At 41.6% G+C, this 18,142-nt stretch overlaps 1 protein-coding gene across 2 annotated transcripts in view; it reads left to right on the top strand.

Moving 5' to 3' along the window:
* Positions 1–18,142, top strand: part of cadpsa (Ca2+-dependent activator protein for secretion a) — a 164,542-nt gene that overhangs the window by 111,127 nt on the left and 35,273 nt on the right. Inside the window, exons 18-25 of one of the 2 annotated variants that reach the window (XM_061041507.1) lie at positions 2,503–2,659; positions 7,599–7,740; positions 12,730–12,885; positions 14,697–14,844; positions 15,232–15,246; positions 16,711–16,785; positions 17,483–17,566; positions 18,024–18,056. In XM_061041507.1, the coding sequence (XP_060897490.1) occupies positions 2,503–2,659; positions 7,599–7,740; positions 12,730–12,885; positions 14,697–14,844; positions 15,232–15,246; positions 16,711–16,785; positions 17,483–17,566; positions 18,024–18,056 (810 nt within the window). The remainder of the gene's footprint in view (positions 1–2,502; positions 2,660–7,598; positions 7,741–12,729; positions 12,886–14,696; positions 14,845–15,231; positions 15,247–16,710; positions 16,786–17,482; positions 17,567–18,023; positions 18,057–18,142) is intronic. The other variant, XM_061041508.1, reaches the window with a different exon arrangement.

Here is an 18,142-nt window from a genome sequence, read left to right as displayed (position 1 = left end):
GTTGTTTAATAAAACTCAAGAGTTTCTGTCACATGTTGAAAATCCTCTCGGACTGGGAAATCAAATTCAGGGAGTTTTTATGTAAGGCATCGCAAATCAAAAAATATGAGTTAGCTGCCCTGACAAAGATGGTAACTGGAGGAGAAGCATTAGCTTTTGCTCTTTCCTAAGGCTTCAAAAACCAATGCTTCGTCATACATCTTGGCTTCTAATCTGCAATCTTGTACTTGCAATTTAAAAAAAAAGTTGCCTTAGGACTACTGATGACAGTTAACTATTGTGCTAATTCAGGTAAATTTACTTTGACACATATTGTTGATAGATGATTCAATTTGCTCTCTCCAAATCAAGAATACAAAAAAACACAAGGAAATGTTCAGTGTCTGCAAAAGACCCACAAAGCTTTAACTGACATAAATGGGAATCTAGATTGGAATTTAGTTTTCTAAGCGGTAGTTGGAGATCATGGGTGGTGGATGGGTCAAACTTTTATGGCGAGCCAGCCAGGAGACAGAGGTTTGGGTCCTGTGTGAATCAACGGGTCAGGGTTGAGTTGTTAATCTAACCTGCACCATGATGTGTTTTCTAAAAGTGACCATGAAGCTTCTGTGGCTTAACCCGACAAATAGTAAAGGATGTATCTTGGATGAGAAGGTGTTTGTAGAATCAGAGTGTTTTGAAACCTGCGTTGCCATGGGGTTTAAAAAAGTAGACATGTTAAATTATGTTAAATTTCTGCCTGTTTTTAAACCACCATGCATTTATATGTGCTGATAAAAGATATTCTGTGTTCACAGCAAATCAGTAAACAGTCTTGCCCATTTACCACCACAATATTTTGCCTTTGGGAGAGATTGCCACCTTTTGGGGGCCTCCAGTGCAGCCATTAGTTATTCAGACAGGGGATAAAGACTTGGCAAGTTTTCAGATTGGCAACTTGAGAAGCAAGAAATGTGACAAAATGAAGAGATGGCATCTATGGCCTGACCTTTAGCTGCATTCATAGGCAGATGTTTATTTATTCAGAATAATAAAACGCAAACTATCAGTCAGAAGATGGATAATGGGTCCAAGAATGGTCTCTATGGTTTATTGAACTGCCTGATTCAAACAAGTCCTGCAAGTGGTCAACACCCCTCTGTGGTCACACGGAAACCAGAATGTTATGGATGAAAAAATCTTGTCCCTCAAATGTAAATTCTGCATTTAGGTAGGGGGTGCTGGTTGCCTAGTTGTTAGTTAGTGCACCCCATGTGCAGAGGAGGAAAGCCTAGGTTTTAAGTCCAACCTGTGGCTCCTTTCCCGAATGCCATTCTCTACTCTCTCTCTACCCAGTTTCCAAATCTATTCCCCGTCCTCTTTATACAGCGATTAATGTGGGTACAGCACAACTGAGTGTAGTAAGGCTGTGGAAAGGATAGTTATTTCCTTTTATAAATTATTTTAAAATGTTCAAGAAACACTTGATTTTTTATTAGTTTGCAAGTTTTGCTTCTCGTATTTGTCTTGTTTCTTTTTGGTTGTCTTCATGCATAAGTCTCGAAAGTCACAAACGATGATTACATGCGTGACAGTCTCCGGGTGTACACCTTCTCTGCCAACTATCTCCCACTCCAACTATCCAGTTCTAAGAGCTCCCAATGGCAAGTGCATGCGGCCCCCGCCTCATAAGCCCATGGGTACATTCACATTACAGTGTTGACAGCTTGATGTGAATGAGCAAACACCATGGATCCTCAGGGGTTCCTCTTAAGAAGCCTGGTAAGAGTGGGGGTGCATGGAGGAAAGCGAGTGTTTTTCGATGTGCATGAGACCAGCTCGGTCCCTAACAGTCACTCCACAGCGTCTGTTTTATGGGGGAGATTTGAGCACCACTGCAGCTCGCTAGCTCCTTTCTTCTGATTGATTCGCTTAAGGAGCAATGGGTGAGTGTTTAAGTAGCTCCCTGCCATGCCTGTCAAGGAGCTGCTGCTGTTTTCCTCCACGGGCCAACAGGAAAGTGTGTGATTTTTTTTTTTTTTTCGTGCCCAAGCGCCCGTGTTTTTCTGCTTCGAGTTGTGAAGAATCCTTCCCTGGAGGTCACGCAGCGAAGTTGTTGAGGCAACAAGTTGATTTCATATGTTGAAAAGTGAGAAAACCAGCCAAGAGCTTTTGCTATAGATCTCAGGAGTTACATTTCATCTTTATCTTTTATGATAAAACAAACCGGTAAAGTGAGGCAATGCCGTTTATTTATAGAGCACCTTTCAGACATGAAACTATTCAGAGTGCTTTACAGAGTTCAGAAAACATTTATAGCATCATTTAAAGCATTTAAAGACATTTGGATATTAAGATTTATAATACATGAAGATAAAAGATCAAAATGTAAATTCTAAAAGGTCAGACCACTTTAAAGTACAAGTACTCACTGTGTCATTTTCTCCTTCCTTTCTTTCACTCTCAACCTCTTGGTTTCTTTTCCTCTCCTCCTCCTCCGTCTCTCCTGTACTTCCTCTGAAGGCCTTCGCCTGGTGGTCAGACTTGATGGTGGAGCACGCAGAGACCTTCCTGTGTCTCTACTCGGCCGACATGGACGCCGCTCTCGAGGTTCAGCCGCCCGACAGCTGGGACAGCTTCCCCCTCTTCCAACTTCTCAACGACTTCCTGAGAGTGGACTGTGAGTTAAGATGCTCATGAAAGAAAACATATCGAACACACTGAGTGGAGGTCTGGAAAGGATTATGCAGATAAATTCAGAGATAGTCTCGTTATGTAAATCATAATAAAAAAGAACTTAAGCCTTTAGTCTTAAGTCAACAGAGCTGTAATATTTTCCACCAACAAGACTTGGTGGTTTAGGATGATGTTGAAAAGGTTTCCACATAACTTGCCTCATTTTGGTCCAGAGCAGTGAACGCTTTCCTAATCAAAAATGTCAACATGGCAGCATGCACCAGTGCCACTTAAAAGAAAGATTCATAGGTCGCCTCTGATAGGGTCTGATTTGTTGTGTCTTCAAGCAAAGTACTAAAAGTTTAAGTCTAAAAAGTTGACTCAAAGTCTGCAGTAACTAAAAGCAAGATGACTCATTTATCTAGGGAATATGAGAAAAAAGACACAGGCATGCAGCCAAGTGGGAAAAGTTTAAAGGCTTTATATGTGATTTTTTGATCCAGCAGATGTCGCCCCTTGAGAACCAGCATGAAACCAAAACAACTCGCGCTGCATTGTTGTGTTAGCATGCTAATGCTAGTGATCTTTATTATGCTCGTATCTTCACACTGCATGTAAATTTACCTGAAATGAGCGTGATCTAGAAACACAGTTAAGCAGTGAGTACAGTATGTTATTCTTCTTTTCTCTAGTCCCTCAATTAAACAACTTTTATACACGAGGGGAGGAGTCAGCCGGCCGGTTGTCCCGGCGATGTAAACAAACTGAAGATAGGACTCTGAAAACTCTGAAAACATCACAGACAGTGGGACTCGGGTGTTACACCCATTGTAGACAGTCATGACTCACAGAGTTATTTTCAGAGGATATATTTGATTTCTACATTTAAGTGTGAAAAATCACATATAAAGCCTTTAAGTACATGCAAGTTGCAAAAGACAACAGTAGCTGGAAAAGCATCGAGCAGTTGCAGCATTAAAACATACATGTTACGTATACATAGTGAAATGATGAGGTATAACGACAGGTACTGCATAGTGTATTAAATTAAAGTTAAAGGTCTTGTTTGTATTTGCTAAGCTAAATGAGCATTTATATTTGTGCTGTGCACTCTAGCACCCTCTAATGGCCAACCATCACTGGTTCTGACCGTACAAGTTTCTGCTAAGTGAGCACTTAGCAGAAACTCCTCCACTGTTTCATATTCTGATCCCAGATATTTCCATGTGATGTATCTCAACTTTTACTTTAATTCATGATGTGGTTGGCTGCAAGTGTCAGTACTGCAACATTTTCAAATTTCCATCCGATACGATGAATGTGTCCGGTGTTTCTATGGTTTTTTGTCGCCCAGTCTGATGATTACAAGCGACCACAAATAAGCCGACCGTTTGATGATAATAATGAAGGTTTACAGCTGCTGTTGCCTGTGCATTCCAATCTCCCTGAAACATCTCTCAAACGTCTCGGAAATCATCCCTGTCAATGTGAGATGTCGACTTTTTGCCCTGGAGGGGTCTACACACTGAACTGCCTCTATATGTGTGTGTGTGTGTGTGTGTGTGTTTGTGTGTGTGTGTGTGTGTGTGTGTGAACCAGGAGTGTCTCACTGAAGATAATAGTCGGGTCTTGATGCCGGTTGCTGCAGGCCAGCCATCTCTCTAATGAACTGCATGCACTTGCCTGCAGGAACACTGTGGAGCTGTCCGTAGTCCTGTAAAGCAAACACTTCACTGTTCACAATGCGGACTCAATCTTTGGACCTCTAATTGTCCCTGGGGAATGCCAACCCCCCCCACCCCCCCCCACCCCCCCCCCCCCCCCCCCCCCCCCTTTCAGTTTGTCAGTCGGGAGTCAAGGAGAAGGCAGAGCGCGGCTCACACATTCAGATGAACAGAGGTGACTGCAAATAGCTTGTTATGCTCACTTGTTAGTGTCATCAAATTGACCACCTCCTCCTCATTTGCCGCATATCGTCAATTGTGTGGAAATAGAAATTGAAGTGCGTAGCAGCGAGAGGAGCTACACCATGCAGCAGTTAACAGAGGGGGGAGGAAATTGAGCTGCGCTCGCAATTACAAGTTAACGACAAAAACAGACCCCTCGTGTCGGTGTACATTTCCTTGTTTGATGCAAATTGTGTTTAAAATCAGTCAGCTGGAATCTTTGGTGCAAAGAAGGGTGCCCTGTTGGCACAAAACAAAATAACAAACATCTCAATCTCTCTGCTGTTAAATATTTATTCTTTCAATCACAAAAACACAAATGAAAATCTCTGTTATTTATACCTCATTATATTTTTTATTAACACTGACTTGACTCTTTGGACAAACCAGTCTTCACCTAAAAGGTACTGCAGAAATGTTTAATGTGAACTCGCACTGTACTTATGAATCGTTTAGGACGCACGACCACAGCTCATTATGTGCTCACGTTGTACGATCAGGCACGACCTGAGTGTTAAATTGGGACGTATCATTGACATTTGTCAATACAGTTTTCTTTGACAAAAACTCCCACAGACAGAAGTTGAAGTCACATCTTTGTGCATTTCAGATGTCACCAAAAACTCCCTATCTCTCTCTCTCTCTCTCTCTCTCTCTCTCTGAGTCTCTCTCTCTCTCTCTGAGTCTCTCACTCTCTGAGTCTCTCTCTCTCTGAGTCTCTCTCTCTCTCTATCTCTCTCTCTCTCTCTGAGTCTCTCTCTCTGAGTCTCTCTCTCTCTCTCTCGCTCTCTCTCTCTCTCTCTCTCTGAGTCTCTCTCTCTCTCTCTCTCTCTCTCTGAGTCTCTCTCTGTCTCTCCCTCTCTCTCTCTCTCTTTCTCTCTGTCCCTCTCTCTATTTCTCTGTCCCCCCCCCTCTCTCTCTCTCTCTCTGTCCCTCTCTCTCTCTTTCTCTCTCTCCCTCTTTCTCTCTCTCTCTCTCTCTCTCTTCCCTGTCAGCCGGATGTCTGCAGATATTTCCTGCAAGCGTTTCTCTAAGAGGGGGAAAGACAAATGAAACAGGCTCGCCTGCTGTTGCCATGGTGCTTTCAGAAGCTGTCTGTCTTCTTGCACAGGCAAAAATCATAAAAACAATTCAGACGTCCGACCAAAAATACAAAGTATTGAAGTGGCTTGAGCACCAGCCTTACTGTAGTGATGTGGACATCCTCACTAGTTTCTGAGACAATGACTCAAAAGACTGCATGTATTCATGGTCTGATGACATCACCATGGTTTGACCTCTGACCTTAAGCTCCTGCAGGGCCAAAAAACATTAAATACCATATGTGTTCACAGCCGGAGTACTAGTCGTCATGACTACTCAGCTGACGTCTTTGGAGAACTCAGCGGAGTGCCCCTTTAATTCAACAATTGTAAAATAAACATTTAAGGACAATCCTCATAAAAAAATTTAAAAACCATCTTGAACGCCGACATAAGGCCACGCACAGTGAGACAAACACACACTTCAGTACAGCACATCATCATCATGGGGGACGTCTTTTCCACAGAAGGTCATCTGCTCCGTCTCCCCACAGCGCTGCACTTACAGTATGTAGCAGTAAATAGCCGTATAGCACCAGACAGGCGCCAAAGTTGGACCGCCATTCGAGGAGTTAATGAGGTCTAAAGCAGTGGTAGCTGCGGCGCGGCGAGCCCCCGCGAACACACTCCTGGACACAACACATCCAAGTGGACAGCAGCCGCTCAAGTGGCTAATTGGGAGAGTGGCAATCACGGAGCACAACAAACATTGCACCTACTGTGTATCATCGACCTTGACTCCGATGCCAACACACACAAACACAAACACACACATGCTCAGAGGGGGAGAGAAAAACAAAGAGAGAGAGAGGGCGAGGGAATAGCAGACACGCTGCATGGAGCCGTGAGGCATCACATTAGCACACACTGGCCTCCATTTTATCTCCTGTGGTCTTTGTCAGTGTTGCCTTTTTACCAGTTGGGAGCCGCCGGAGACGAGGGAAAATGTGTTTGATGGGTCGGATTTAGAAATTCCCCCGAGACGCCGACCTTTTGTTCAGAAAGATTGAAAAACTGGATGTGCTGTGTCACACCTGCTAACGAAGAGCCAGTGGTATAGCGTTAGCTTTTAGTTTATTATCACCAGCTGCTACATGTTGCCCTACTTTCAGATTTATTAAACTGCTGAACATGCTCATGAACACATACGATTAAAGGTGTCTTTGGGCAGATGAGAAACATATACCTGGGGAGCTATACACACATGTCATCTCCTTCTCTACATCCACAAATATCCAACACTGGACTATGGTGTATACTGTCTTATTTTGGAGAAGTGTGTACGTCAGTGTGTCACTTTTTCTGTGTTTTGTCTGCTTTGGTATGTCTTCTTTTGATTTTCATTGTAAGGCAGTATCTGTCATAATGTTCCTAACACACATTTGTGTGTCTATGTGGATGATATTGCTCCGATATGCAGATGATACTGTTATTTATTGCTCCGCTGCACAAGAAGCCTACTTTCTATTTTTACGCCTCAGAGTAATGTTGAGTGATTCTCCATCGTCTTGTTACTACCTCAGACTCTTAATTGATGGGTTTCTATTTTTTTAAGCGTCATATTCAGCAGCTTGTGAAGAAGGTAAAGTTGCGGCTTTAATTCACAAGCAAGTCTTGTTTTGTCTTTCGCATGCAAAAAAAGACAACTTGTTGCGGCCACTTTTATGCCTCTTTATTAACTTTATTAACTGAGGTTTGTAACAAATCTCAAAGCTCTAACTCATCATTACACTCTGTATGCTGATGCTTTGGCCACTTGCAGCTAAATCACTGTCATCATGTCCTGATTTATAGGGCGATTCTAAACCTGCTTCCCTCTCACGGTGTTATTTTAATTCATGTGAGATATGTTGGAATCTTCTTGCTTTGGTTCCTTTAAAGTCTTATTTCCTCTCCCTCTCGTGTTGTCCCGCAGACAACCTGTGCAACGGGAGGTTCCACAAACACCTGCAGGACCTGTACGCCCCCCTGGTGGTTCGATATGTGGACCTGATGGAGTCATCCATCGCTCAGTCCATCCACAGAGGATTTGAGAGGGAGTCCTGGGAGCCTGTCAAGTAAGGACGCCTCGTTTTATTCAACCTTTAACCGTCGTTTTCACCTGCATGTGTTGATTAAGACGTTTACTCTTTGCTGATCTTCACACAGATATAATGTCATATCAAGATGATGGATAGATTAGGTTTTGCAACACGCCAAGTCCTTGTTTCCTCTCAATTCAATGTTTTCCATTTCCCTGCATTTAAAAAAATCTTCAGGACATCAGGACAGGGAAGGTGCATTTCTAAAATGTCCTTTTGAAGCTTTCTCCTGTTGGTTTTGGAAGAAAGAAAATAAGGTTTCAGACAAATTGCTGATTCACACAAAAATCCTGAAAACTTCCTGAAGTTGAGCAGCATGTTTGAACACAAACAGCTGAACTTTTCACTCTGGCTAGGTTTTCTTATCACGTGTAAAAATGGGGTATTGAGGTCGACATAACCATCGTCTCTGACCTTTTGTCAAATCAGCGTTATGCTTTACCATCAGCTGTTGTTAAGTCTGCTGGTACCTTGTAGCACACACATACAGCTGCATAGATTCAGAACAGATGTAGGTAAGTCTGTACTGAACGTCTCTTTCAGTCTTACTTTGCTCTTTTTGCAAACTTTGTATTTCATTCATTCCTGCAGCAGCTGAATTCACTTACACATCATTTGCCATATGTTCTCATCCCCCCAGAGACAATGCAGTGATTTCAACAACTGTGTTTCACTTCAGTGCTGTGATTCAAGCAGCATGAAAGACACCATGCTTACTGTATGACAAACTGGAATGTCTACCAGCGTTTACTGCAGATCTTTTAGGATCAAATGTACCGACCTCTAGTAGTACTCGAAATCAGTCTTTGTCTCATGACTGGTCTCGAGACCACTTTTTGAAGGTCTCGATCTCGACTCGGAATCAAAAGCATTTTCACTTGCTCTTGTCTCAGTCTTAGACTGATTTTTAAATCAAGACCGATCGAGACCACCACTGATTGGCTTTTTTTCAACGTCATCACTGTGATTAGAAGGAAAACACCTCTTTCTAGAAGAACAAATAACTTCAATTCATTTGTAATTAGATAAAAGTCCCCCGGTTACAGCCACAACCTTCCTGGTGTTACGGTCTAAGTGAGTGACACGCCCGCTGCACACAAGATCGAGATTTTCCAGTGATAGTTATGGTCTTGGTCTTGTCTCGGTCTCGATCCCTAAATGTCTCGGTCTCAGCATTCTGCTCTCGGTTAGTGTGGTCTTGACTACAACACTACTTTCTAGTGATCTTTCCTTAACCAACACACACAGAGAAGTCAGGTTTTTCAACATACAGCATCTTCTTGAGGGAAATTAACTTTTACCCTTTGGGCATTTTAGAAACCTGATTTTAAGCCTCCCAACCTCTCTTTGTAACTGTTTTACATAAGTGTGTTTATTTATTGCAGTTTTGTACTCGCTTAATTATCTTTAAGCCTTTTTATTACATTTTAGCCTTTTGTAGACTGATTATAGCAGTCTTGTATTATCTGTCTCCTGTTTTTCTTTTTGATTTAATGTCTGTTTTCTAATTATTTCTGTAATGACTCGATGTCATTGTAAATGAGGGTTTGCCCCTCAATGATCTTCCGAGTATAAATAAATAAAGGTTGAATTTCACTCTTTCTGTAAACATATTTACACTGAAGAACATCTACATGTCATGTAGAGAGTATGGTAATAATGTTTAATTTAGAAGAGCAGTGTGCTGGTTGATTGTCGGACGTTGAGCTTCTAATGGATCCTAAACTACGCCGTCCCTCTTTGACTCAAGTGTGACTTCATCTTTTGTTACTTTTTGTTTGCATGATCGTTGTAAACTCTTTTTGTGTTTTGTCTTCTGTTACTCTCTGCTTCTCTCCACAGGACGATAACAAACACTCTGCCCAATGTGAACCTCCAAATGCCCAAAGTACCAAATCTAACAGTGACAAGTGTTAACCTCCCACAGATGCCCAGCTTTTCTCCGCCCAACTGGATGACAGCTCATAGTGACTCTGAGTGTGTATCTGCCTCGTTCAGCTCCAAACACGCACTCCATGTCTGTGGCATAAACGTGCAGAACTGCTTTTCAATCGATCTATCAGTCTTATAGCGCCAATTCACAACAGATGTTATCTCAAGGCACTTTTACGAAAAAGTATTATTTTAAATTAAATCGTCTTAAAGGCACAGTGTGTAGATTTCACCACCAGGGGGCTCTCAATCAAACCAATAACAAAAGATGACGTCGAGGCTGGCGGGGAATCATGGGAGTGATTCTCTCTGATACACCATCCCCCAATCTGATGAAAACGAGCTCCGAGTTGATCGTAGTCATGACGACCAGGTGAAACCGACCTGAGGAAGAGAATATGTTTACAGACGAGCTAATGTATCAGAGTATAATTTACATGACGTTTTTTTCACAGCAGCACAGACAGCAACAGGGGCAGCTCGCGCTTCCTCATGCAGCGGCCTTTAGACGTAACATCCGGCGTTTCCACGGCAACCATGTGTCCGGCATCTTGCCACAACAAGACATGTCTCGTTACAACTATAAAATTACGAATTTCTCAGGCTTTGATAACTGTTGGAAATATTTGAGGTAATGTCAGTACTGAACAAAAAATATATATATAACATAGGTTTAGTCAATTTTTAATTAATTTAGGGTAAACATTCGGCATATCGTACCTTTAAGTCAAAGCCAAAGCCTCCAAAATATCACCAAAGAACACAGATGCCCACAGAGAGACATCAGAACAAAATAAATAACACAAATCAGTGGAATAAAGTCGAGAAATAAATGCATTAAAATGATTAATATAGATCTTTATTTGTTTGTCATCTTCTTTCTACATTTATAAAATTAACTAATGAATTATTTATTAACTCCTCTTCTGTTTCCGATTTCTTTCCGCTGTCCGAGGAAAGTTTTTAAAGCTTCAGCCCCAAGAGTCATCTTTAAAAAAAAACAAAAACACCTTTCCTCGTTCAGTTTTCGATGTGCTCATCATTTATTTGCTTCTTCCTCTGATCGCCGTGAGGGTTTATTATGTTTATTAATATGTATGTGATGGGGTGGCTGTTATCGTTAAAAGAAAATCTGCATATCTAAAAGCGACTCGACATGTCATCGATCGCACGTTCGAAAAAACTTGAGGGAAAGATCGTCGGCACCAACAATGGGGATCAAAGGTGTAAAAAGCTCGGTGATGCGCCGCGGCTTCCTGCAGAGTGTGACCCTGTTGCTGCGGCACGTTCAGCCCCGTTCCCTCCTCGGGAATCTGGAGGATACAAACTGAACACATACTTCATACTTCTGATGTTTCCCCTCTCTTAGATCTGTAAGAAAGGCTCAAACTGGTTTTAAAGAAGGAAAGAAGGCGGGAGGAGTTCATGATTAAATCCTAAAGAACCTTCATGGCTGTGTTGGTCTGTTAGGGAGAATTAACGACCACGTTTATGCCGACATGAAGACATGGTGTGTGTGTGGAAGGACGAGGCAGTGACTTCAAAATGGACGTTTTCCCTCCCACATTCTGTATGTGCTCATGTAGGAACTGTAGAGATGCAAAATCACACCAAGGAGTCGGATCATAAAAACTAAAGAGGGATGTAGAGCATGTTTTTAAATGTGCCTGATTAAACGCATAGTATGTCAATGCCGCCACCAGGGGGCTCTCAATTAAAACAATAACAAAAGATGACGTCGAGGCTGGCGGGGAATCATGGGAGTTCTCTTGGCAAATCCACCAAAACTGAAAGTATTCACCATGTTGAATACTGTGAACCTCAGAGGTAAAGAGTAACTACTTTCCTGGTTTTGATCTTGCATCTTTTCAAGTCTTTTTTTTATCCCAAAGCTGTACCCCGAGGATTTACCTGATGTCCATTCACCCCTGACCCAGCCCACCCTAAAATTCTTAACAGTGATTGGCTTTTTGTCTCGTTAGAGGAGGGACTTATAAGGCTGCGGTGCAACAGGCTGCTGGTAGTGTCTTTACATTTAAATGTAGCGCAGTTTTATTGATTGTACTTAAAATTATAGCAAAATACTGGACGCATCTATTTCATAAGACACGTGCATAGGAGAGGAATGTGCTCATACAATTTGCAAGCAAAACTCCTGCACACACACATGAAAAGAATCTGCAATGTAATTAAAACGTTTCAGCACTAAAACGTTGCTGATATATTCTTTACAGTTAGACAGTGTGCAGAAGTTCTTTAATCGATGACTTTAGACAAACATCTTCTTTTGAGAACCTAAAAATGTATCTAAGAAGAATGACATGTTGCTACTCTATAGTGACACTTTTTACAGTAAAGAAATGATAAACATGCTATTTATATGAATGTTTGTGCACACAGACTTTGTGTCAGAGCCCCCAGGTGGGCCACTCCAGTCCAACAAGTGTGGACACACCCCTGAATATAATCTGCATTGACCTGACAAATCCAGATGAAAAAATGTTTTTTTTGAAGATATTTCAAGCACAAAGTCAGTTTCTAGTAATGTGTGACGATAGCTGCCAGCAGAACTTTAGACAAATACATTTGGCAGGTTATGATTTGTTTCTGCTCCGAGCATTATACTCAACTTTACCTTAACATGCCCCCCCCCCCCCCCCCCCCGCACAGAGACGAGTTTCCTGCACCCGCACATTCACACAGTCTAACCCACTTACTTTGCTTGATGTGTAAATGACAGGATGGAACATGCATACATTTTCACCTTCTCTCACGGTGCAGCGTGTGTGTAACATTGTTAGCATGAACCCGGCTTTAAGTGCAGTCACAACACCACAGGTTCATCTGAACAGAGCATTTTGTTAAACAACTCATAGAGGGGAAACATACGCACATATCTATCTATTTATGATCATTATCATCTCAGTGGGTTTAATTCAAAATGCACCAAGCTGTTCTTGACCCCTCGTTGTCCCTTTTTCCAAAGCTGTGGTCTTTATAAAAAAGCTCATGTTTAACCTGTGGTCCCTGCAGTAACGGCTCGGGGACGTCGGAGGATCTCTTCTGGAAGCTGGACGCTCTGCAGACCTTCATCAGAGACCTTCACTGGCCGGAGGAGGAGTTCGGGAAACATCTGGAGACCCGGCTGAAGCTGATGTCCAGTGACATGATCGAGTCCTGCGTCAAACGGTAACACTCTGTTCAAATATGTATGACATGGCAATGATCACTAAACTGGACGTAAACTCAGGGGCGTTAATGACGTTTTGTTTCTGTAACATGAAACAAATGTTTTAGTGATCGTTCTCTGCTTCATGTCCTGATGACAAAAAGTAATACCCATGCACAAAATATAGTTTGAGCTTCAGAAATCTAAAGGCTTATCACATAACTGTGAAAAAATACTGGAACATACTTAAAACTCTTTAAAGGAGCAGTATGTAACTCTGACACCTAGTGTTTAAAATGGGTACTGCAGTCCAAATTCAAAACATTGTAGAGAATTGTCTCCACCCCCCCCTCCTCTCTAGAGTCGATGCTCACACAGGTCACCATGTGGTGGACTCTGAAGCTTCAGTGTTTATCCAGCTCTGCATGGGTCTGTAAACCTTTCTGTGTTCTAACCTCTCTCCATTTTTCAAAAAGCATCTCCAATATTGATCCTAGTTTGAGCACGTTTCTGCTCGTGGAGCTTATTAGAAACATGCAGAGGCTTTTTAGGTCGGGTACAATCACTTCTATCTGAACCACTTCTCTTGCCCGCTTCCATCGCTGCAACACCTGTTGACCTGATAACTGCTCTCATATCTGGCAAACTGAGGGGCGTCCAAAACGGCCGTGTGGGGGGGTGTGTCTTAAAACCGCCTACCTTCTCTGGTCCAAACAAATCCAGAGCATTCAGGAGCAGAATCTAAAGTTAGAAGGAGGACATACTGGCTGCTGCATTGTTGTCAGAGAAGCACTTCAACATGTTTCCTTAATGATCAGATAGTAAGATACCTTTATCATTTAGTTCAGTAGATATCTTACAGATTGATCCTTTAATAGTAGCATTTGTATCACTTAATGCAAAGAGTGCAGGTTAAAGAGCTGGAATATAAAGTCAACAAATTCATCTACCAGAAATGTAGGTGCTACTGTGATAATACTGAGTTGCAGTAAAAGTCGTGGCGGATGATTCATTGTGATTTTTAGTGATGCCACCTCAGATGTGCTGCAAAAATTGTCCCCAATGAAATATATGAGAGGGCTGAAGCAGGCACCACTGACAAGCTTAGCACGTCTTAATTTGATATGAGACAGCATTTCAAATCACAGATACTTCAGCGATCCCCTGACTAAGACCTGTATGTGTCTGAATGTGAAACATGTCCTTAAAGAACATAAAACAAAGTCACGACCAGACAATATTCAGCACAATAACAAGTTAAACATCTCCCTCTGCTGTGTCATGAAGATGAAGTTTGAAGTGGAAATAGAAGAAGTGCTCGAGAGAAGTACACGCTCCCCAGTGAAGAGCTGAATTCATGGCCTCTGCTTCTACAGACGACACAGAGGCTGCCCTTTTCTTTTTTCACAGTTGTGTTGAACTCAGCAGCCTCTGTGGGACTTATTTCCTGCATGAAAACTGATTTTCAAAATATTTTAATTAAGGTCACTTTTATCAAACTAAAAAAGGCTCTGAATTTCTTCACCTTCATGTCCATCAATCTTTATTTGTAGCAGCAATTCATAACTTGTGTTATGGTGAGACACTTTACAAAAGAGCAAGTAAGAGCAGTAATATGATGTGAATGCAGAGATATATATATATCTTTATATATATATATATATAGAGAGAGAGAGAGAGAGAGAGAGAGATAGCTTCCTGACAGCTTTAAAACAGCATTACATAAATCTTCATCAAAAGAGGATGTTAAAAAAAAAAAGGTGTTGTTTGGCTTTTTTATTTATTTGAGTGATCTTAGCCCGGAGCTGACTGTCGTTCACCTCCTGTTTAGGACGCGGGCGGCGTTCGAGGCCAAGCTTCAGAAGAGCAGCAGGGCCACAGACTTCCGCGTGCCGCAGTCCATCTGCACCATGTTCAACGTCATGGTGGACGCCAAGGCCCAGTCAGCCAAGCTGTGTGCCATGGACCTGGGGCAGGAGGTAGGAGGAACTTAAAAAAAAAAAAAAAAAAGTACTCTCAAATCAAGAGCTCTATTTCTGTTCTATATGATATAACTTTATAGAGTTTAGACATGAGACATCGCCCTCACACAGCTCACCTGTTTAAATATAATCTCATGGAAAGGTCAGAGTTGTGGAGCTGAAGGGAAGTTAATATCCTTCAAATCTTCTGTAAATGTTCTTCTCAGATCAAAGTCAGGGAATCGTTTTTTTTTTAGTTTGTCTGTCACATTTTTCTTCTTATTTCTTTTGCATCCTTCACATTAATTTCTCATGTGCCGTCATGTCACCTCTATCTTTTTTCTTTTGTTCTGCTTTCCCCCCTCTCCCTCTCCCTCTCCCTCCTCTCTCTCTGTCTTGTGAAAGTTTGTTAGAGAATGGGTAAGTGTGTATTAATTCAATTGAAATCTCACCCTCCGAGTCCCACATGTATAATTAGTCATCAGTTTTCCCTGTCTGTATCCCTACACTTGAATTGTTTGGAGTTCATTAGCATATGTGTAAATAGTATTGAATATACATGGGGCTCGAAGTGAGAGATCTCATATTTCGCAGAATCTTGATACCAATCTCTGACGATGAATTAATTACTGCTACAGTCCTTTCGCTCTTTCTGCGGGTGCGACACGGCTGAACAAAAGGAGTCGTCGCAGCGACACTGTGACTGAGAGTTTCCATGACAGCCGTTCTTCTGCACAAGTAATCAGTCCGAGTCGGAGGGGATCGGCTTCATCCGAGGGGTTAAAAAAAGAAATAATACAAGCTACAAAAACAAGCTGAAAATGTTCATGAACAACACAGTTAATAAGTAAGGGGGGGGCGCGCTCACACATCAGCTCACCCGATTTCCAAGGAAATTTTATCAGGGGACTGGAAGGAATTATAAAATCTGTTCCATTGTGTTCACACATGCAGGAGCAAAAACACAACCACATTTTATACATGTACATACACAGACTTTATTCTGGGTTGCAGTCTTGCATCCCAATTTATTGGACCCCCAACACTTATTATGTGATATGTACAGTCTCATATTGACAGATGTTTGCCAATGCACTGAAGTCTGAGTTGCCAAAAGAAGTTTGTTTTAGTGACAAATAGAGCTGGATATCGTCCACAACCTCACCATTTGATTCAATATCGATTCAATATTACAGAGGTTAGAGAAATACCCAGATAACTACTCACAGTACCTTCTTATATTTGTTAAATAAATATGTGTTTGTATTTGTTTTAAAACAAACATGTCTCAAAAATGTATTTTATCATTGCATTATTATTATTTAATAAACAAAGAATAAAACATGAAAGTACAGTATGATCTAAAGTGCAAAATTGTGCCTGACCCTGAATTCACAGCACCCACAGTGCCCCCAGTGGAGAGGGGTGTCATTACAACGAAGAAAAAAAAAATCGATATCAGGATTTCCCTGAATCGATATTAAATTGGGAAAATAATAATTGCAATGCATTGATGAATCGATGTTTTTAACCAGCCCTAGTGACAAAAAAAGATGCAAAGTAATCCAAACCTTTTATATCGGGGTTAGCCTTCAATCTGAATCCACTTATCTCGCTTTCATTCCACTCTGTGTTCCTTCACATCGTCGTGGTTTTGACGTGTTTCAGTGTGTTCAGTGATCTTCATCTTGTATCCTATGTGACGCAGAAAACAAAGAGCATATTGAAGTGTTTCAGTTGGATTTGAGAAGTGGGAACACTTGACTCCAGGACTTTTGATTGGGTTATCTACTGTTTTGTAAAGTCCAGTTTTTTTTTCCCTTGAAAGTCACAACAAGGTTGGAAGACTGAATTTATGTGTTTTCTTTTCTCCGTCCTCTGTAGAGACAATACCATTCCCAGATCGACAATCTCATTGAAGAGACGGTGAAGGAGATGATAACTCTGCTGGTAGCCAAGGTAACCAATAATAATATAAATCTACACAATGTATAAAATCACTTAAAGGCTTTATATGCGATTTCTTTGATCCAGCAGATGTCGCCCTTGAGCACCAGCATGAAACCAAAACAACTCGCGCTGCATTGTTGTGTTAGCATGCTAATGCTAGCGATCTTTATTCTGCTCGTATCTTCACACTGCATGTAAATTTACCTGAAATGAGCGTGATCTAGAAACACAGTTAAGCAGTGAGTACAGTATGTTATTCTTCTTTTCTCTAGTCCCTCAATTAAACAACTTTTATACGCGAGGGGAGGAGTCAGCCGGTCGTCCTGGCGATGTAAACAAAGTGAAGATAGGACTCTGAAAACTCTGAAAACATCACAGACAGTGGGACTCGGGTGTTACACCCATTGTAGACAGTCATGACTCACAGAGTTATTTTCAGAGGAGATACTTGATTTCTATTATATTTAAGTGTGAAAAATCACATATAAAGACTTTAAGCTCTGAGTATAATTGCTTTTAACTCCTGCGATGGTTTTTGAGCATCCTCACAAGTTAACGGGTTGTACATTAGGCAAATATGTGAACATTTACGTTCACGACCCAGACTGTGGTCGTACGTGTGGTTCAAAAGTAAGTATATTTGAGAGTTTTACTCCAGTGCTGTAATCGTACTTGAGCTCATTGTTGTCCTTCTCCTCTCCGTCAGTTTGTGGTCATTTTAGAGAGCGTGTTAGCGAAGCTCTCCAGATACGACGAGGGGACGCTCTTCTCCTCCTTCCTATCTTTCACAGTGAGTAACACATTTACTGAAACATCCTGTTTTTTTTTTTCTGTGTGCACACAATCAGGACGCTGGCATGTCTCGATGTCTTCTTCATCAGCTCCTCTTTAATCAAGCCGACAGTTGATGTAGTCTTTGCTAATCTTGGCTTTTTAATAAAAACATAATGCATGCTGACACAGTTGTGCTGTATTTGTAAATCTTGCTTTTTTTACAGTAAAGTTTCATGTTGATTTTCACACAGTTTGACCATATTATGAGTTCTTTCTGAGCACCAACAAGCGAATCACCTCAGCTGGTTTCCCTCGGGGACGGATTGGGATTCTGATAATTGAAACACCACATGAATCTCTGATCCTGACTCACCGTGTGATAAACTGAAGTCTGCAGATTGAGTTCTATAACGTGGTGCCTTAGCTTGAGGTCTAACTGTTCATAACACACATCTCTGTCTTCTTTATTGCAGGTGAAAGCGGCCTCAAAGTACGTCGATGTACCTGTAAGTAAGATGTTTTTCTTATTAAGAATATCACGTGTGTGTGTGTGTGTGTGTGTGTGTGTGTGTGTGTGTGTGTGTGTGTGTGT

This window comes from Labrus mixtus, chromosome 7 (assembly GCF_963584025.1).
Source record: "Labrus mixtus chromosome 7, fLabMix1.1, whole genome shotgun sequence".
Taxonomy (NCBI): Eukaryota; Metazoa; Chordata; class Actinopteri; order Labriformes; family Labridae; genus Labrus; species Labrus mixtus.
Note: the sequence above shows the minus strand (reverse complement) of the source record. Positions and strands in the feature narration are given on the sequence as shown.